Source organism: Thunnus thynnus, chromosome 21 (assembly GCF_963924715.1).
Source record: "Thunnus thynnus chromosome 21, fThuThy2.1, whole genome shotgun sequence".
NCBI lineage: Eukaryota > Metazoa > Chordata > Actinopteri > Scombriformes > Scombridae > Thunnus > Thunnus thynnus.
This window is the reverse complement of record NC_089537.1, coordinates 8,382,139-8,401,854: the sequence shown is the minus strand read 5'-3', so window position 1 is coordinate 8,401,854 and position 19,716 is coordinate 8,382,139. Positions and strand designations below refer to the sequence as shown.

Genomic DNA, 19,716 nt, shown 5'->3' with positions numbered 1-19,716 from the left:
TTTCACCGGTTAAGATACTGGAAATTAAACCTCGGAAACCATTTATTTTATACATCAGTTCATTTGCAAGTAAAATTATAGTTTAACATCATAGTTGTATGTATAATTAGCAGTTAATAATGTAAAATATTATGAACTTTTAAAGACTTTATTTAGGATGTAGTAAAACATTTCTTAGGGGTCGGGGGAGTGTTGAACTGGTGGAATTTGGACTCATGATGTTAGTATTTCGAAGATTCTGGCTATGGCCCTGGTTATTTGAATAATTTGTTGGGTCAAATGGAGACAGTGTATCAGCTGCCTTTTGCTGTTTATTGCTGTTTGTTTTACTGTAGTTTCACCTTAAATAATAGGCAGTCAGGTGCTCAACAGTCAAGTACCCAAATGAACACACGTTTTCCTTCTGTAATAATTCCTCCTGTTCGTACTGGCCATCAAGAGATCCCTTCATAATGCACTTTCACTGTAAGTGATGGGGGACAAAATCACTGTCCGATGAGACAAAAATATGGAATTTTTTACTAAAAAGACTTTAACTGAGGAAGATATCTAGCTTTATTTTACTAACTTTATATTATCTTCAAATAAACTTTTAAATACATATTTTTCCCAAAACGAAGATTGTGGATTTTATCCCCCATCACTTCCATTGTAAGCACATTTTGAGGGGATCTTCTAATGGTCAGTATGAACAGGAAGAATGATTACAGCAAGAAAAAGCTGTTTCAATGTTCATATGAACACCTGACTGTTGTTTTAAAACAGACTTGAAAAATTGAGAACCTATCCTTCAAATTTAGCAAACAGGACCCTCAAGCATTCATAGTCTTTTTGTCTCCCTGCTCTGGTCTCGAAACATTGACATGTTACAGCTTTATTTAAGATTTTTGACCAGAATTAGACATACCATTTAAATAATACCTGTGTTTTCAACAGTGTTGTCTTGAAATAAAATGACCAGGGTACTCCATGTATCTGTGTTTGGGAATTTGGGGGGGACATGAGAAATATTTGTACATTTTTAAGGCATCAATATTCTGAAATGTGTAGGCTACAAAAAGGCTTGTGAAATAGCATTAAGAATTGTGTAAGGAGATAAAATTGACAAAAACATAGAATTTTATAGTTAAGTTAATATATAAGCTATGAATATGAATAAATGACTAGTATTTTTCATACCACATACTGTATACACACTATATATATGTACATGTTTTTTGTCAGTGATTATTGAGACACACCTATGATGGAGTTTCCTTTCACTGCATGAAAACAGGCCTGACTCACTTGCAAAAAGCTCCTCAGATGGCCGACGGTGAGCCTGCTGTTGCAGTCATCACACATGCCTCTGCGGAGCGTCAGTGCTTTGTCTCTATCAGGCCTTTCAACTACAAAAGCCTCATCAAAAGGAGATATGAAAAAAAAGAAATTTTTCTTTTCTCCTCCTCCTCCCTTTCTAATCCCCTCTCTAGTTCCTTGAGTTCCCCAAATGCAGAGAGTGAGGCACTACTATTTAATCATTCATCGTTGTTGTTAGGTGTTGGTTGTAGTTTATTGTCAGAAATAACCTCTATTTATTTACTTGTTTTTCTCCCCGCGTTCAGACAGACTGGAAGAAATCCCTTCAGTCTTTTAAGGAACTGAATGTCAATTTTATTTTCAGCAAAAAGGATAAAAACATCATTTGCACAATTCTGCCTCTTCAAAATAAATAATACATATCGGTTGTACATGTTGACACCCAATTGTAACATAATTTGTCTAAGCTGAGAAAGAAAATCAGCACAATATGATTATCATACAGTGTGTCCTTTAACCATTAATAAACAAACCATGGACATTATTGATTTAATTTCTGTATGACAATATATGCTGGACTCTGCAAACTACAGAAGCGAAATTCATTTACGTACAAACTGCAACTTCACCCAGGTAAGGACTGTCACTTCAGAAACAAATTCTTTTTTCTAGAGTCTAGGTGGCGTGAATCTCGCAATCAAGCACGACGAGGACCGGTCCTTCAACAAAGCTCTCTGATGTAGCCTTCGTTCATACCGCCACCCGCCTCGTACAAAAGCAGAACAACTTAATCCTGACATTTTATAGCTCAGAAATCATACATTGGACTTGGCAATAGAAAGGCTGAAGAAAAAACAGACTCAGACAAACACTACATTGCAACATCTGCAAGATGTATTGTTAAAAGAGAAATTATTCGCTTTCCTGTTTCACCCAGTGGAGACATCAAACTGACGAGTGTCATTCTTTTTATTATTTGCACAAATTATGTCTTCACATCACTTCCTTAGCACATCAACTACTTGTTTATACTGTATGTGTGCAGTTGCACTTTTCATATAGTATTGAAAGGTATGAATGAGTCCATGAACAATGTGGCTATGTTTTTAAATGTTTATGAAAAACAGCCCCTCATCACTCAACCCACCCCAACCAAAACAAAACAAAAAAAAACTTGAAAAAAGAAAAACATAGAAATTGTTGTCAAATTTCATATGAACAGTCAAGTGACTACTAATTAGCCGCCAGGGACACTGCATTTCATGAGAAACTTTTATGTTGTTTTTTTTAGCACAAAGATAGCAAAGGAATGCATCAAAGCAAGGGTGCTGGGTCCGTGCCCATCGCTGGAATGAAAGGACAGGTGCCTCACCATAAAAATGCTCCATCATGTATGCATTCTGCAGTCAATGGTTGGACTGGAGCCCAAATCTGAAACCTTTAATGTCTTTTGCACACAAGGTTTCCTCCTCAGTCAAGCCACTTTTGAAGTCTGTGTCAAAACTCACCATGGCACGCTTTTGAAAATCCATACAAGGAGGTAAACAAACCAAAAACCTTTGAAGTCAAAGTGTTTTTCTTTCAATCTCTCTTGTGTTGTCTTTGAATCTTTTCCTCCAATGCACTAAGGCAGACAAAATCATTTTCTCTGTTGACAATAAATTACTCTTATTTTTTTTTTTAGTCCGAAATATGTTAGGAGACACATTTTGGGGCTATGAGAAGACACTGGTGCCATCGCTGTTGCCGTAGAGGTCGGCCAGCTTTTTGAAGCGTGGTCCCCAGTTGCTGAGATAGTCATAGTTCTGATCTGAGTCTGTACTTAGTGACTCCAGTGAGCTTAGCGACTCTGCCACAGAGCCGCTGCCTTCAAAAGCATATGTCTGCAGAGAGTCATAGGGGGGAGCTGATGGGTCAACATCAGCATCCTTAAGCCGCTCCCAAATAAACTCTCGGAACACCACATTGTCCGGCAGGGATTTATAAGACGGGCGAGTAGCTGATGGGTAATGAAAGAAGGTAGGCGTATCTGGTGTGACATCTCGCCTGACGTTGGGGTCTCTGATGACGTTCAAGTTGCGGAGGGTAACCATGTCGAAGGCCTCCGTGTCCTCCTCTCCGCCGCCCTCGTCATCGTAACGGACAATGTTTTCTCTGATGTCTCTCTCCTCCTCGAGAATCAGAGGCTCCTTCCTCCTCCGACGCATTGTCACAATTAACAGAACCATCACTGCAGAGAAAGGGAGAGATGACTGAGTCAATATTGACTGAAAACATTGTCATACACATTCTGTGCCAGTCAGCTGAAAAGATGCGGGGATATGTTTAGAAGAGCTAAAAACACCAGGGTTTCTGCGCACCCCATGTGGGTCTTCTGCAGTTGTCAGGAGGTACATGACTATAGAGTAGCTTAAGTAATTGGAAACAATGGAAATTGTACTTTGATTAAACAAATATATATTTATAAAGATACCAAAAGTAATGAATAAACTGTTGAAATAGCTAAAAGTGATGGATAAATGATTCAAATTGTTAGCTAAAAACCATGATAAATGGTTGAAAGATATAGCTAAAAGTAATGGATGAATGATTTAAATTATTAGCTAAAAGTAATGATAAATGGTTGAAAGATAACTTAAGGTAATGGATAATTGGTTGAAATAGATAAATTAATTGATAGGCCACAACAGTTGAAATAGTTAGCTAAAAGTATTGAATGAATAGTTAAAACCTAATGGATGAACAGTTGAAATACTCAAAAACAAATCCAGCTTCAGCTTCTATAGTAGTACAAACCAGCAATATCTTGACACTTCAATTGTATGAGAACATAAAGGCTAACAATATCCACTATTATATAATTAATAATGTTAAATAATATCCAGTTTATCAATACATTTGGACCATGATGAGGCTTGGGTGCATTTGACTGGGCTGTGGGGATATATCTGACAAAAAAAGGTTTGGAACAACTGCACTATGAATCAATCCAAAGGCAGTGCTTTGCTAATTCTATCAGAGTTTATAAAACTAAAACTACAATGCAATATATAGAGGCCCTTTGTGATTTCCACCACCTACATTTTGCTTCAAGACTTGTACAAAACTCCACCAAACTGGAATCCGCGGCCCTTTGAGATCTTACCAGAGGCACTCCTCAAGCCCCTGTTTCCCCTCCCATACATTATTGCTGAAAATAACTCTACGCCCAAGCAAACTGGCAAATGTCTAATGATCCTCTATCCATCAATGTCACACTGGTGCCAGTGAAATATCGTTCCGTGGGCCCATATTTCTTTTCCTTCACAGCATTGAGCTACTGCAAGCAGCAGGGAAAGAGGCCCAGGAACCAAATTCAAAAACCACTTCACAGCCTCTAATAAGGGAGCAAATGGAAGCGATGGAAGGGAGGAAAGTGTCACATGGAAAGGCTGCAAGAGATGAATGGGTAGATCTCTGCTGGCTATTTGGTGACTGCTGGTACCCTACAACAGCAGCACTAGTACCCCTACTCAATATTTTTTTGTGAAATACTTGGTCCCTCAAGTCTAATAGCCACTGTTAATATCCCTGACACTTTTTTGTGCTTTGAGACAGAATACCAAACATTTCTGTGGAAGATTGTTTCCTCTGATTTTAGGAACTTGACTCATTCTAAATTCTGTTCAATTCAGTAGGGCTTCTCCAAAGTGAATTACAAAGTGGCACATTGGAATAGAATATTCTCAGTGCTTTCCAGCAAAGCTCTTAAGGGTTCAATGCCTAGAAGGCAGCCACAATGCGTCATAGACTGGAAACAGGCCAACACCCAATCACGTCCTACTAGAATAAGCAGGTGGATGGCCGAGCATACAAATAGTCCGTCTATGTCAGGTATCAAGGGTCCTGTAAGAAATTATTTCCAGCCCAGACAGTTTAGCAAACACATAACCATGATACGACACAAGGCCCATCCTTCATAACACATTTACTAGTGATGTAAACTAAATGAGAAACAGAGGAAAAGGAGATCAATTTAGTGTTACAATGGCTTTTGCTGTAATTGAATTGTTTAAATGATCTACCCTGCCCAATCGATAGTGAACAAGGTGTGTTTTCTATGTTGCCCTTTTCCTACCAGCATGCATCATTGAATGCATTTTCTCATTAGAGTATTTTTTTCTGTGCTCTGTGTGAGTCTGGTGAACCTCGGACTGATTATTCACTCATTTTGTCACCCACACATTTCCAATGCTTCTGTACTGCAGTGCAGTCTCTAAGAGAGATGTAAATCAGCAGCTGTGATGCTGTCTGAAACCAAAGGAAGCTTCATGCTAAAGTACTAATTCCTGGTGGCAAGATGACTTTGGATGAATATATCAACTTTATCTTGTAAACAGTAAATTTGTTTTTATACTGTTTACATTTGTTCTGTCTTATTATCAGCTTGTCAGTCATCTGTAAAGCATTTTGAAATTCTCTAACCTGTGCAAAAGGTGATATACAAATAAAATTTGACTGATAGCTTTGATAGCGTACAGTGGTTACTGAGGTCATGTAGGATATCCCACAATGCATTGCTTAATTTTAGTACAGCTAATTGCTTCTGATAGGCCACTGATAACTCTTTACCTGACTGGACAGATCATACTGCGACAATTTGGGCCCTAAAAGATTAATTTGAAGGCAGATTAATTAACCAGCTGTCCAGCATCTGCTGTTCATCTAAAAACAACATGGGATGTTTCTTGTACACAAAGCTGGAGCTTTTTTTTTTTTTTAACAAACAGAGCATCCAACCAGTAGAAACTGTGGAGCTGAGGATCTGCAATCAGGTTGCATATCTAGAAATACTCAAAATACTCACTGTTCTCTTAACTATGTATCTAGTTAGGACAGTACATGAGAGTTTTATTACATACTTCTCAGGTACAACAGGTTAGGAAATGCATACAGAGACAATGAAACAGATATATACAATAGAGGCAAAGCACACCCAGTATTTCTGTATATAAGACACAGCAAAATGAAAAATACATTTTTCCAAGTTCTAATCCTGTGTCCCTGTAGTAATTGTTGATTTACCTCTTGTTATATGTTAGATGTTTAAAACAAAACATTTTTGAGTATTTTTTATATTAAAAACCCCTTTCTTTTCTCTTTTCTCTTTGTTTCTGTAAATGTAAAAAATAAAAAAATATTTTCGATGACTCGTCTTGAACCTGGGGGCATATACATAAATGTATCCAAAGAAATGTGATTGTAGGCAACCAACTAATCCCGCCCATCATATAAAACGGTTTTTGACTGTTAGCTTGTGGGTCGTAGAAGCAGAGTGATATCATGGGTCAGGGCTGCTTGGATCTCCAAATGCACAAAAGAGCATGGTTCAGGTCTGACTTCTTTCATTGCTCTCTCATCCTCCTCTCCCCTGATCTAACAATCTGATTTAAATCCCTCTCAACATATACCCTGCCCACATATTCACTCAGAAATACGTCATATTACTGAAACAGAAGTCATATTTCACTGTTACACTGTGGCTGATATAAAATTAATAAAAATCACTGAAAATGCAACTTCATTCATAACGGATTTGCTGATTTCAGATCATCCTGCATATCTTATGGCCTTAACACACCACAGACGAAACAAAAAAACAAAATTAAAATGCTGAATATTTGTTGACAAATTTTCATTCCACTAAAAATTAAAGTTTTGCACTGTCACACAATCATCAATTCATCGTTGTCATGGACTCTTCAAGCGGCAGCAGTAGCGACGACAAGCTTATGATGTATCTTTTGATTAAAAAGAATAGAAAACATTTGGTTCACCCGTTATTACAGGAGAGAAAGGAAAGTGGGGAGTATCATCGCCTGGTACAGGAGCTAATAATGTACCTGGGGCTACTTTAGGATGACCGCAGGGCAGTTTGAGGTGTTGGAGTTGGTGGCCCCCTCCATCAAGAAACAACACTACAGTCCAACTACAGACCAACTACAGAGAGCCAATAAATCCTGAACAATGTCTGGCAGTGTATTTGAGGTGAGTTATGGTATCATTGGGGAGGATTTTTGACATGATCACATACATTGACTAGCTATGATGAGCAGCACAAGCTCTCTCTCATGGCCAACATGACAATATCATATTCAAAACAACAAAACATTCCAGTTGTTTCAGTTGTTTTAGTTATTTCAGTGAACATGCAGTTCGATAAAATGAACGTGTGATTTCCTATCCCTTGCTGACATCTTACCAGCCCCATTGCTGCATGACAGAGTGACAACAACAATGTCAGCTGAAGTATTTCGGAACCAGTCATAATTAAATTCAGCATCACAACATGGGCACGGCGACCCAACCTACCAAAATAAAATGTTTCCCAAACATTGTACTCACTCATTTGCTATTAGGTGTACTCCAGCTATTCCTTTTGCAAAATCCAAGAGGACATTAGCTAACTACCTGATGAAAACTAGCTGGCTAGCTTCCATTATGCTTTGCCATCTGTCAAGACCATTGCTTTGCACAAACGTTGACAGTAATATTACTTTCAAATGGTCAATCTGTTATTTGATCAAACACTTCATATAGTTAATGTGTTATAGCTGTATTTAACATCTGTATTTTGCTAACAGTTTGGCTCTATAAATGTGCTACCATAGTTGGCCCCGGGAGAGTACAATCAAAGATCCCACCCAGTGTTCAATCAGGAGGTGGCCATATTAAGAATCCATCAAAACTATATTGCTTCCTAGGGGCTTGGGGGCCAGATGGACCCTGTGAAAATGTCCCTCTGTTTATGTCAGAAGCTGTTTGCCTTATGGCAATGATAATGCGTAATGCAGTGATTCTTTGCTGGATCTCCTGGGAATTTCCACCCTTGCAGGCATTGTGACTGAGATATGCAATGCCACTGGGCCTGTCTGAGGGAGGCATACATGCCAAGACCAACTGAGGAAGTTTGGCAAAGTGTTGCCAAAGCATTCAAGGGAGGATGGAATTTCCCTAACTGTCTGGGTGCATTAAACGGCAAACACATTGTCCTACAGGCTCCAGCAAACTCTGGGTCACAATTATTTAATTACAAACGATTATTCTCTGTTGTACTCCCTGCCCTTGTGGATGCCAACTACCCTTTCTTAGCAATTGACCTGGGAAGCTTTAGAAGCAGTAATGGGGGAATCTTTGCAATTTCAGCTCTTGTCAAAGCCCAAAATGATGGATCCCTCAACGTCTCACCACCAGCAGAGCTCCCTGGTGCACCAGAGTTGGAGAAGGTCAATCATGTTGTTGTGGCAGATGAGGCCTTCCCCATGAAGCCATATCTCCTACGGCCCTACCCAAGACAACGCCTACCAGAAGACCAGAGGATCTTTAATTACTGACTCTCCAGAGCATGCAGAATTGAGTCAACAGTGGAGAGATCAAGGTCAGAGGTCAAAGCTGCCTGCATTCTCTGCAACTATCTAAGACCATCTGGAGAAGAGGAACAGCAAAGGCAGCTAGACCAAACTGAAGATGGCGGTGACCTTGAATGCCGTCTTTCACCAATCAGGAATCTGTGGGGAAATTGAGCATCTGTAGAGGCTCTACAGATAAGGGAGACCTTTAAAACATACTTCAGTTCTCCTGCTAGCCAAGTAGCATGGCAGCATGGATACATTAACCATGGTCTGTTGTAGTATCAGTTGTCATTAACGTGTAAGGAGCATTTTAATGTTGCAGAGCTAAAATGAACCACTTTTATATACTGCTGGGTCGTTAAACCTTTAACAGTGTGTCACATTAAATGAACCTGTGTAAGATAATGAACCCAGGAGTATAAGAGGAAAAGTTTAATTCTTTCAAAAACATTATGAAAGAGTGACGCAAGGTCCAGAAGCCTGAGTGTAAGAGACATATTGAGAAGTGCTTTAGGTTAACATCCAGGAGGATTTTGAGCTGTAAAATAACTATGCTAGCTGCTTAGCTGCTTGTCTCCTTGTATGTGAATTGAAATGGTTAACTGATGTGCTAACTTCTGAAGTTGATCTGTCTGTACTTTTGGAGTAACTGGCTAGAGTTCAGTCTGAGTGTGGAGGTCCGTCAGTGGGTGTTGCCGAATGTGAGTCAGTGATCAAGTTACATCCCTCAAATATGAGACTTCCATTGTGTTTTAGACACAGCTGGCAAAGCTGCTGATTTAGTCAACAGAATTCAGGTTAAGTATGACATGTGATCCATTGACAAGCGTGTGCAAAAATAAGTGAAATTAAATTCTTTTAAAGAAAGTTTCCCTCAGGAAAGAAAATTTCTTTGCAGACCCAAATAAATTCTATTCTCTCTATATAAATATAACTTCAGTGAACAATATATGCCATTGTTGTTAATTCTATTACATGCTTGTGCTGCATCCTATGACTCTCTTGCAACAAGAAAATTTATAAACATTCATTAGAACTATTTTGGCTTTATACAAGCAACTGTACATAACTTTGTTGTGTAATTAATTTACTCTTCTAGCATTGGGACCTAAATTAAGATACCAATTACTGTATATGTATATACAAATTGAATTATCATTCTTATCCCATATCATGATTTGAATTATGATTGACTGAGTTATTGGTCAATAAGAAATTCAAGCAAATAATTAGCTCGTAATCTGCTATTGTTGAATGTTTTGAGAATCACACACATTTGTCAATGTGCTTTTGTCCTTGAGACTTAAAAGAAAGTAGAACTGAACAACAACCTGGTAATCAAATTATCTTTTGATTGAATTGTGTTTATCCAAAATATGGCAACCTCAGCTGTGAAGATGTCAAAACACACCAACCAAGGCGACAACACTGAAGCTTGTATGACTAAAAATCTGATACCAAATTATGCAGAACAAATCCAAGATCCTAATTCTGCTACATTGGATTTGCAGATGCCAGAGCTTGTATCCAAAGCTCTGAGCTCACCATTGAAAGACAACGTGCTCAGGAAGGCAATAGGTGACATTACTGTTACCTTGACCACGCAATTCAAATCCCAAAAACTTGAGCTACAAGAAGAAGACACAAACTTGCAACAATCTTTAACTCAAGCTGAAATGCGCATCCAACTTCTCCCTTGAGGGCCCAACACTGGTCCAACCCAAGCAGCCACCAGACATAGTGACGCTCTCAGTTTCTGAGTGTTGCCTCTACTGTCCGAATGAACTCTGAAGGAGAAACTCTTAGTGGAGTGGAGTGACTAACCCTGGTGCAGATATCACCGTGACTCTTCTATGAGCTCTAAACACTGACAAAACGGTTAAACAGATTCTTGAAAGTGCACCCCTGTTCCCTGTGAAGTCCAGGCGTACTCTCTTAATACACTTCACCATTGGACCAATGAGCCTAATCCACCCTGTGTATGCGTCTTCCCTAGACACTATCCCACTGTTCATTGGCAAAGACCTCCTCAACCAATTTGAACCCCTGAGGTTTGAGATCTGGGCACAGGTTGACAAACCTCTGCCCGTTCCAATTTCTTGCCCACTTGAAGTTTGGTCCTCTGCTCTTGGTGTTGACAATCCAACACCCTTCGTCCCATTGACTCAATCAGGAGATACTGATGCGGTCTGCACAGTCACTCAGGCATGGTCTACCATGTCTACTTTTCAGGCTGTCACCAGTCCAACAACTGATTGCATCACACCTGCCTTCCCTGACTTGAATCCTGTGATACTACAAGCACAGGACTCAGCAATTCACAAGATGAGTCTCTATGGACCTGATGCCTCTGTGCATCAGACCTCTCATTCTCAACTTGACGCCAAACCCCACTTATTTACCCCATCTGCTACAGTTTTCTCTTCACAGCAAAGGGGGGTAATGTCCAACCACGCCCATGACTATCATTTCACAGGCCACCACAGGGCCAAAGCGATGTACACAACATCTCAAGAAAATCTAATTTTGAAGTACATAAACAGAAACCAGACTAAACTAAGAGAAAAAGGTACAAGATTCTTGCCTTATTACTGAATGTTGTGGAGTAAAATTTGAAAGTTGCACATAATGGAAATACTCAAGTCAACTATAAGTACCTCCAAATTAAATTAATTTTGTTAAATAATTTAATTACTATTATTGTTGCTGTTATTATTATTGTTATTTAATTCCTTTAATTTTTTCCAATCTTTTTTTTATATTGTATTGATTGATTGATTACTTTTTGTTATCACCATGGGCTGCAGATGGCTCTATTTCATTTTAGCACTTTGACCCTTCAAGTGGCATATACAAATAAACACTCGAGTAATCGAAATGTTTAATAATGTATCAGAAATGAGAATGTCACTAATAACATACACCTACACCTACATACACCAGTACATCTAGATTTGGCCGTACAGGTACAGCAAAAAACTTGCCTGCATCTGGTTGAGGCCATGAAGCCTGACTCAATTCGGCTTGAAATAAGATCTCATGAAATTTAATTTTAACAAAGTCCTGCTTCTGGGGAGGCAGCCCTCTTAATGCAGGAGCCAAACTGTTCAGGTAGGCTGAGATGTTGCCCTCCCTCTTCTCCTGCCTATGTTGTGCCCTCTTCAGCTCTCTGGCCTCCTTTTGCTTCAGGTACGCTTTCAAACTAGCATCAACCCCCTTCCGTTTTCTCTTTTCCCTTTCAGTCTGTACTTCTCCTTCACATCCAGCCTCGGATTCTCTTTCATCTTTTTTCTCTTCCTCATCCAAGTTACTGGATGTCCTGTTGTAAGTAGGGCTGCAGGATATGGGGAAAATCTGCGATGTGCGATAACATTCTTCAATATTGCGATAAATAAACACATACTGATGTGTGCATATTAGCTATACAGTTCCTATGTCTTTCTGCTTTAATAGCTACATTGCTAACATAGATCCCAAATGTTGAATAGCCTATGCCCACTGGATAAAGAAATGAAATAAATTATCTCGATATTCGGGTATTTGCAGATGAATACCAAACCAATTAAACACAACATTTATTTAAATAAGGCATTATAACTATTAGAAATTAAAGTTTAATTTCCCCTGCTTTAAAATAATTTCGTTTAAACTCAACAAAAACATCTCTTACCATACAGTGTTGAAATAAAAAAATATCTGGGGGGAAAACCACTTCAATAATTAAATAATATTGTTTTATTATTTTTATGTGAATACACACTGCAGGAATATGTGGATGAATAGTAATACTGGATTATTCTATTATGCCATGAGACTGTAATTCACCACTAGTGGAGGACTGGCGTTGGACTAATTGTTTAGAAGAAGAAACAGAGCAGAAGAAGAAAACGTGTGCATGCGTTGACAGTGCAGTGAATGAAACAGTGTAGCGGTGGAACAATCAAAAAGTTACGAATTGTGGTGGACAGTAAAAAAAATGTTGTAATAAACCCGCACTCATCTCTACACACTAGAGACGGGCTTGTTATTTCAGGTATGGAATGGTTTCCATCAGTCATGACTGGACTGAACAGAAGGGTTTGGTATATGTTTGCATTTGAAGTATGAATCAAGATGTGTCTATCATATGCATGCATTTATTATAGTTGACACATGGTTGGCCAGCTTGTAATGGTCAGCTCCATGGCTCGGTAGATTTTTCATGGAAGGATGGTGAGCTCATATGCTTCCACTCTTTTTTGACTTTCCTCCTGCCTGTCCTCTCTTTGCTTCTTTGTTCTCCTTCCTCCTCTTAATGTAGATGTCCCAGAGGTTTTTCCAACTTTTCTGGACCTCTTCCACTGAACAGTAAAGCATACCATAGCATGCACATTACATTCAAACTAACTATCTTGCTTACAACACCAGGCACCAGACCGTGTGTATATACGCAACAGAAATAATTGATAATTGATGTATCAGGTTTTATAGCATACTTTTCACAATGACTACATGTAATTTCTGACATGTATAATGTCCATAGCATAATATTAGCTAATGCACATGGAAACTAATGTTTTTCTGTATACACTCACTTATATACGTTCTATATACGTTTAATTGTAGGCTACTCACCATCACAATCAAGTTCAGCTGAAATACTTCCCCAGATGTTCTTTTTGTTGTCTTTATACTTTTTGCATTGTTTATCAAAGAGCGTACTATGCTGTGAGACCAAATGGATCAAAGTGATCAATATCCATTTCTATTGTTCTGTGACAGTATGGGAATTATGAGGTTGGCTGCGATCACAGCGTTTGAGAAAATCTATTGATCACTTGAGCAAAAATCATTATTTTATTGGTTGGCTTGTTTTTATCAGCATACGAAATTTGCAGAAATCTGCATCGCGAAATATGAAAGTTTTGGATTCAGTGTGGATAGGCTCGTAGGGATAGATGGGTTTGAATTTTTTAATTGACGTGCAATTCATCCATACAAGTTATTCGCTTTTGGTCTGAAAAGACCTTTACAAAAGCACTTTGTATCTACTGTAAATGTGTTTAAGAACTTATTTCACATCAGAGATCAAAAAGCATAGAGGAGAGGGTGCAAGAAAATAAAGGTGTTTAGACAAATAAAGAGGTGTCATGCCCCCTCAACAACATGACAGATATCACTCTCCTCCACGGATGACACTGTTTATTGAAACAAATGCAGTCTGCACCACGGCTTGAAGAAGGGTATTAAAAACAATCAATCAGCAAAAGCAGAAACCTTCATGTTGCTGGCTAAAATAATCTTACTCTTTATCAGTGCTGCTACATGTTTGCTTCATGATTCAAATAGCTTTTATGGTGTCTTTGTTGTTGCTGATGTTATTTCTATTTGTCCAGATTATGTGCCTGTGCTTCTTTACTGTCTTTTCAACATTCCTGTTTTTCATTTTCTCTGTATCCTTTTCCAAGCTGTTAGCATTTTTCCCTCCCTTTTCCCACAATTCCCTTACAAGAGGTCTTTTTAGCTTTTGCCAGGCTGTCATTATGAAGACAAATTTTCTCTTAATTGACTAGCTCCGTTTAAAAAAAAAAGGGATGATTTTCCTTTTCTCCCTCTCTTAGTTTTTGTTTTCAGCATGTCAGCCAGTGTTTTAATGATAGCAAATAATTACAGTTTACACACACAAGTCTGCTGCGCTTATTTGCAGGTTACAGTGTGTACAGTCAAGCTTCAAGATCTGATTTGAAAAATAAACTGGGTTTGTCTGTTGTTTCATTACAGACACATAAATATAGACACAGACAGAGGACTAAAACAGGAGACAGACAGTAAAATAAGAGCCGGAGAAATGGACATGAAGATTTATAGAATGAGTCTGATAAGCAATACTCTGACAGAAATAACTGTCAGGAGATTTGCAGTGCTACATAATGTCCTAATTGGCCCTCAGGAGGATTGAACAATATCTGACCTGTACTGGGAAATAAAGGCATTCGATCTTAACAAAATAATGATTGTCTCAGTAGTTTGGATGTATCATCCAAAAGTGACATCATTAAAAAAAATGTAATTTAACAAAAAACATACTTGTGCCCAGGCATTTGCAGGAACTTTTCTGCAAGGAGTAGAGGACAAGCTCAGTAATTAAATCTAAAAATATCAACCGATGATTAATGACCACTTAGCTTATGAGTACGTCGAAGCAAAGCTAATGTGCATACAGTGCTGTGCGGTTTAAAAGCATGCAGGCAGGTAGAGAAAGTGAACAGCACACTTTGAATCAACTGTTTTGATTGAAGTTCTCAGACACAACTGATGAATACTTAGACTAGTAGAGTGGCACTCCGAAGAGCTCTCCACGCACAACATTCATTGTAGTTATTAGACTGAGTCACGATGACAGATAACTAGAATCAGTGTTGCTGGTAGAAGTGTGTATTCCTCTCACCTGATGAGAAAGAAGGAGATTGATGGAGGAAAGGGGGGAAAAAGAAGCAGATCTAAGTCTTGAGACTGACAGCACCTGAGGATGCCAGCAGTGAGACACAGCTCGGATCTTATTCTGGCTCACGTCTTATCCTACACAATACAATCACACACAATCACAGCCTCGATTGCAACCTACAAATTGAAAGAGGTCTTGATGGAAGACCATCAAGGAAGATCAGAATAAAGGATTGGGCAGAGCGGTCACACATGGGTTGTTAATACAGGGGAAGGAGGAGCTGCTCTGAGAGGGGGGAGGAAGAATATGCACAGAGGAAACACACAAAAGAAGGGAAAGAGGCTGATCCAATTGAGCAAAACAGACTGATGGGGACAGCTAAGGAGACACACACACACATGCTCACACAAAAGAAGAGACAAGGCGACTTGGAGGTATATTAAACTGGAGGCCATTAGTTCTAAGCCTGTGGCCTGAGGCCATGCTGTGCAGAATAGAGCCAGCTTTCATTAGTGATGCTGGGTTCAGGGTTGTGCAGCTACGTATTTCCCCCTGTTGCTCTTTTGAAGTTTTCATTTGTCACAAAAAGTATTCTCTGTCTCAATAAAAAGAAGGCAAACTTCAAGGGGACTGGAATAAAAGGCAAAGTTTGACCCCATCAAAGAAAAACATTGCAGTTATTGTATAAGCTGTTTAGATCCTTTTCAGCTTTCAACGATGATCACCTAAGCGTTAAACTATGACTCTGCCCTGATACGGTAACGCTTTGTCTGTGGGTTTTATGAGCAATAATGCAGCCTGTAGGTGATGGCTCAATGCCGCATCATCTTTAAGGGTATGCTAATCAGTTTTCATTTACAAGTATCGTTACTAACATCTTAACATATGGTGTAATACTAGAAAGCAGAAGCATAAGAGTGTCTGTCCTTGAAATGCAGCTTTCTATGACCTCCATAAAATATTATAATTAAGTTAATAAAATACAGTGAAACATATCTGGGGGAAGCCACCATGAGAGTTCCCTTAGAAGAGAAAATGATCTAAAATCTCATCACTGTCTCAGGCTGCCTTCAGGCACTGCCTTCTCACAATGAACATGCACATCATTACACTTTATTTTTTTAGTATGGTGTGCTTAAGCGCAGGAGGGGCTGTCTGCCACATAAATGACACACAAAATCATAACTTGCAATAGAAGGGTTTGCAAATCTGATGACTTAACATAAACAATACTTTGCAAATTAATAAAAATCTGGAAGACTCCAGTATATAGACATAGGCAGTGCATCTTTTGGGATAAATATTCTTATTCTCTTACACTCCTGAAAGGCTGGACAAACAGAATTAAATATTTTACAAGGAGTCAAGGTAACAGCCTTGGGTGACCACGTATTCTATCTAACAGTAGTTTAGTTGAGTGAATTGAGCAACTCACAGAATGAATTTTACCAGTTAGTCCAGCTAAACACTCAATAACTCAAAAAATCCCCAAAACACACTACTGACCCTATTTAATTGATCCTTTCGGCAGGATATCAGAGATGTTTTACTTGTCAACATAGTCTGCTATTCAGAGTTTGCTGACCTGGGTCACGTGTATTTACCAAAGAGGAAATATAATAGGATATCTCCTGCCAGCTTTGACCTGTGCAAGACCTCAAGATTCAACTGTGCTCTGGCAAAGCTTACTCAGCTTATTCACTTACTCAGCTGAGTGAAGTAGCAAAAATAAGTCTGAATGGGTTGTAAATACTGAGGTACAGTGTTTTGTGACGCAGCACTGTGTATCTACATTTACTTCAATTAAATTTGAATTGCATTATTAAAATTGCTGCTGTCTAATCAGACAGACAGTCCAATCATGGGCATTCAAGACAGTTCATATTAGTGGTTAGCACTAATTGGCTTGGCTGCAAACACACCTTTCAAGCCAAAAGTGTAAATTTCCTGCTCTGCTGTCAGAAGCTTGGGACTGCAGTGACTCTTTCCAAAGGGTTTACTCTTCGCTGAGATCCACTTTGCTTTGCTTCACCAAGCTAAATATTTGCTGCTTGTGTTAATATCTATGTCAACAGTTGATGTCTTGGCTCTGGTCAGTCACTGTTTGTGCACTTGGCAACATCAGCTGCTATTAGCTGCTGATACTGCTGGATGTTTTATTGCTTTTCCGCAGGCCTGCTTTTAGATGATGTGTTAGCTTTTTCTTGGTGCTAATTTCTACTTATATATGCTGCTGCCATCCACCTATGTGCAGTAATTGCATTGACATTAATTGTAAATTAAGTTCTTGTAGTGAGCTTTTGTTTTAGTTGACACTTAAAGGTGCAGTGTGTAGAATTTAGTGGCATCTAGCAGAACGGACGGATAAATAACACTGATAAGTATGTTTTAATTAGTGTATAATCCCATGAAAATAAAAATTGTTGTGTTTTCGTTACCTTAGAATGAATCCTTTATGTCTACATATGGGAGCAGGTCCTCTTCCATGGAGGCCGCCATGTTGCACCACCATGTTTCTAGAGTAGCCCAGAATGGACAAACCAAACACTGGCTCTAGAGAGGGCCTTTTGCATTTTTGGCGGGTTTCGCAGCCACCATAGCTACACTTGGAGGGGGAGGGTGAGGGGCGGAGTATTCAGTTGCAATCTGCAACCTCACCACTAGATGCCACTAAATCTTACACACTAGTCCTTTAATTGCTAGATGGGCCTGAGAGGAAAGCAACACGATGATCAGACAAACCCACAAACATTGGTTAGTAACCACATTTCAGTTGTTGTTAAACTGTCGGATGTAATGTTTAGATAGGAATAGTGGCCGAAAAGGAACAAGGTTGTAAAAAATGAAACACAAATTAATCTCCTCTACAATGATGACTTCATGATTCGTGCCAACCTTCTCAGCAAAAGAAAGATAAAAAAAAGTTGTTGTTACATGGACTTATGTTTCAGACACTGACGTCATATAAATCTTACCCAGAAGTGTGATGATGCAGCCCAAAATAGCCAGGAGGGCGCCGGTGCTCAGGCCGGTTGCTGTGTATGCCACAGCTCCACAAGACAAGGTCTCACCATTAGAGTCACAGTCACACACACGCACCAAGAGTGTGTTTGTGCTGCTAAGGGCAGGACTTCCACTGTCCACAATCAACACAGGCAGCCGATACACAGGCTGTTCCCGTCTCCGGAAACCCCCTCGTTTTGTCAATATGGATGCTGTGTTGTCTGCAAAACAGAGTAAAAGCGCAGTTTGGTCAGACAAGGAAATAAAAGCCAGGAAAGTGTAATTAATTGCAAGTTTATGGCTTCAAATGAACAATGAACTGCATATATATGACTAGTAGGAGGCTTAACTTCTATTCTGTAATGATTACCGTGCTTTGGTTGTGCAGTTTGAAATGATTTTACAGTATTAAAAAGCAAGAATGCCAACAGATGGTGTCATTAACACAATTCATTATATCACACACTGTGATGTCGCTCCCTGGTCTTGACCACCTGTTGGCTAATAACAGCTTTGGTTTGATGATAAAATCTTATATGAAATCTCTGCCAATGAGAGAAAGAGGCAGCCAGAGGAGAACAATGTGCTATTACACCAGCTAAAAAAAGGTATTTCATGACAACTTTATCAATAGATTAAAATGCGCTTTTCAAATTGAGCAGTCTCAATTGAAATGTAGATTTCTGCCTTGAAGGACAACTCCTTTGTTTTTCGTAGCGATATTGAGATTGCTCTTTGCTTTTGCTCACAGAGAAGTCTTAGAACAAGATAAAAAAAATGAATATAGAGATGGGGTCTTTTGTAAATGCCACATTAGTAAAATCAGCAAAAACACACAGTTGGTTGGTAACAACAGTGACGGGTTTAAAATAGAGCATTAAAATATTAAATATATTCTTGAATTAAATGTGAAACATTCAGTCTTGTCTATTATTTGTCCTCAAGGAACATCTGTGGGAAGCAAGGCGGAAAACACATACAAGTAAAATAAGACACTAGATGTCTCATTTGAAAACCATGGGCATTAATATGCGTCTATAAAATCTACAAAAGTTTTTGGAACTTGGCTGCAGGGATTTGCTCCCATTCAGCCACAACAGCATTAGTGAGGTCAACCCAATGTTAGACAATAAGGGCCCTCTCCATATACTAACCCTAAAGAATTATGTTGATACTGGACAACTCCACACATCATGATGTCAGTTCAGTGCCAATGAAGGAAGTAGTGTGGTTTTTATGTAGCGAGGCAGAAAGTAAGGGTTTGGAGGTTGAGGTGGTGGATGGGCATGGGTCCAAAGATTGGAGTTTGTGTATCACATTCTTGCAATTAATTCCAACCCTTAACCCTAACCCTTCAGGAACTTTATGAAGTGTTTTAGTTGCCAACCCTTAAACACTCCTTTAGGGAATAGTTGTACATTTCGGGAAACTTGAAACCACTTGAGCCAGGTCATAACATGTGCAATCGCCAGGAGTTATACGACAAAGACAATCTCATATTTTGTCTATTAAATATGAAGTTAGAGCCAGAGGAAGATTAGTTTAGCTTAGCATTAAGACTGGAAACAGGGCGCAACAGCTCACCTGGCAATGTCCAAA

General features: G+C 39.0%; 1 protein-coding gene across 1 annotated transcript in view; it reads right to left on the bottom strand.

Moving 5' to 3' along the window:
- Window positions 1-2,932: 2,932 nt before the first annotated feature.
- Window positions 2,933-19,716, bottom strand: part of LOC137173090 (cadherin-7-like) — a 111,473-nt gene continuing 94,689 nt past the window's right edge. Inside the window, exons 11-12 of the mRNA XM_067577789.1 lie at window positions 18,090-18,338; window positions 2,933-3,529 (exon numbers count right to left, since the gene is read on the bottom strand). Of these exons, the coding sequence (XP_067433890.1) occupies window positions 3,015-3,529; window positions 18,090-18,338 (764 nt within the window). The 3' untranslated portion in view covers window positions 2,933-3,014. The remainder of the gene's footprint in view (window positions 3,530-18,089; window positions 18,339-19,716) is intronic.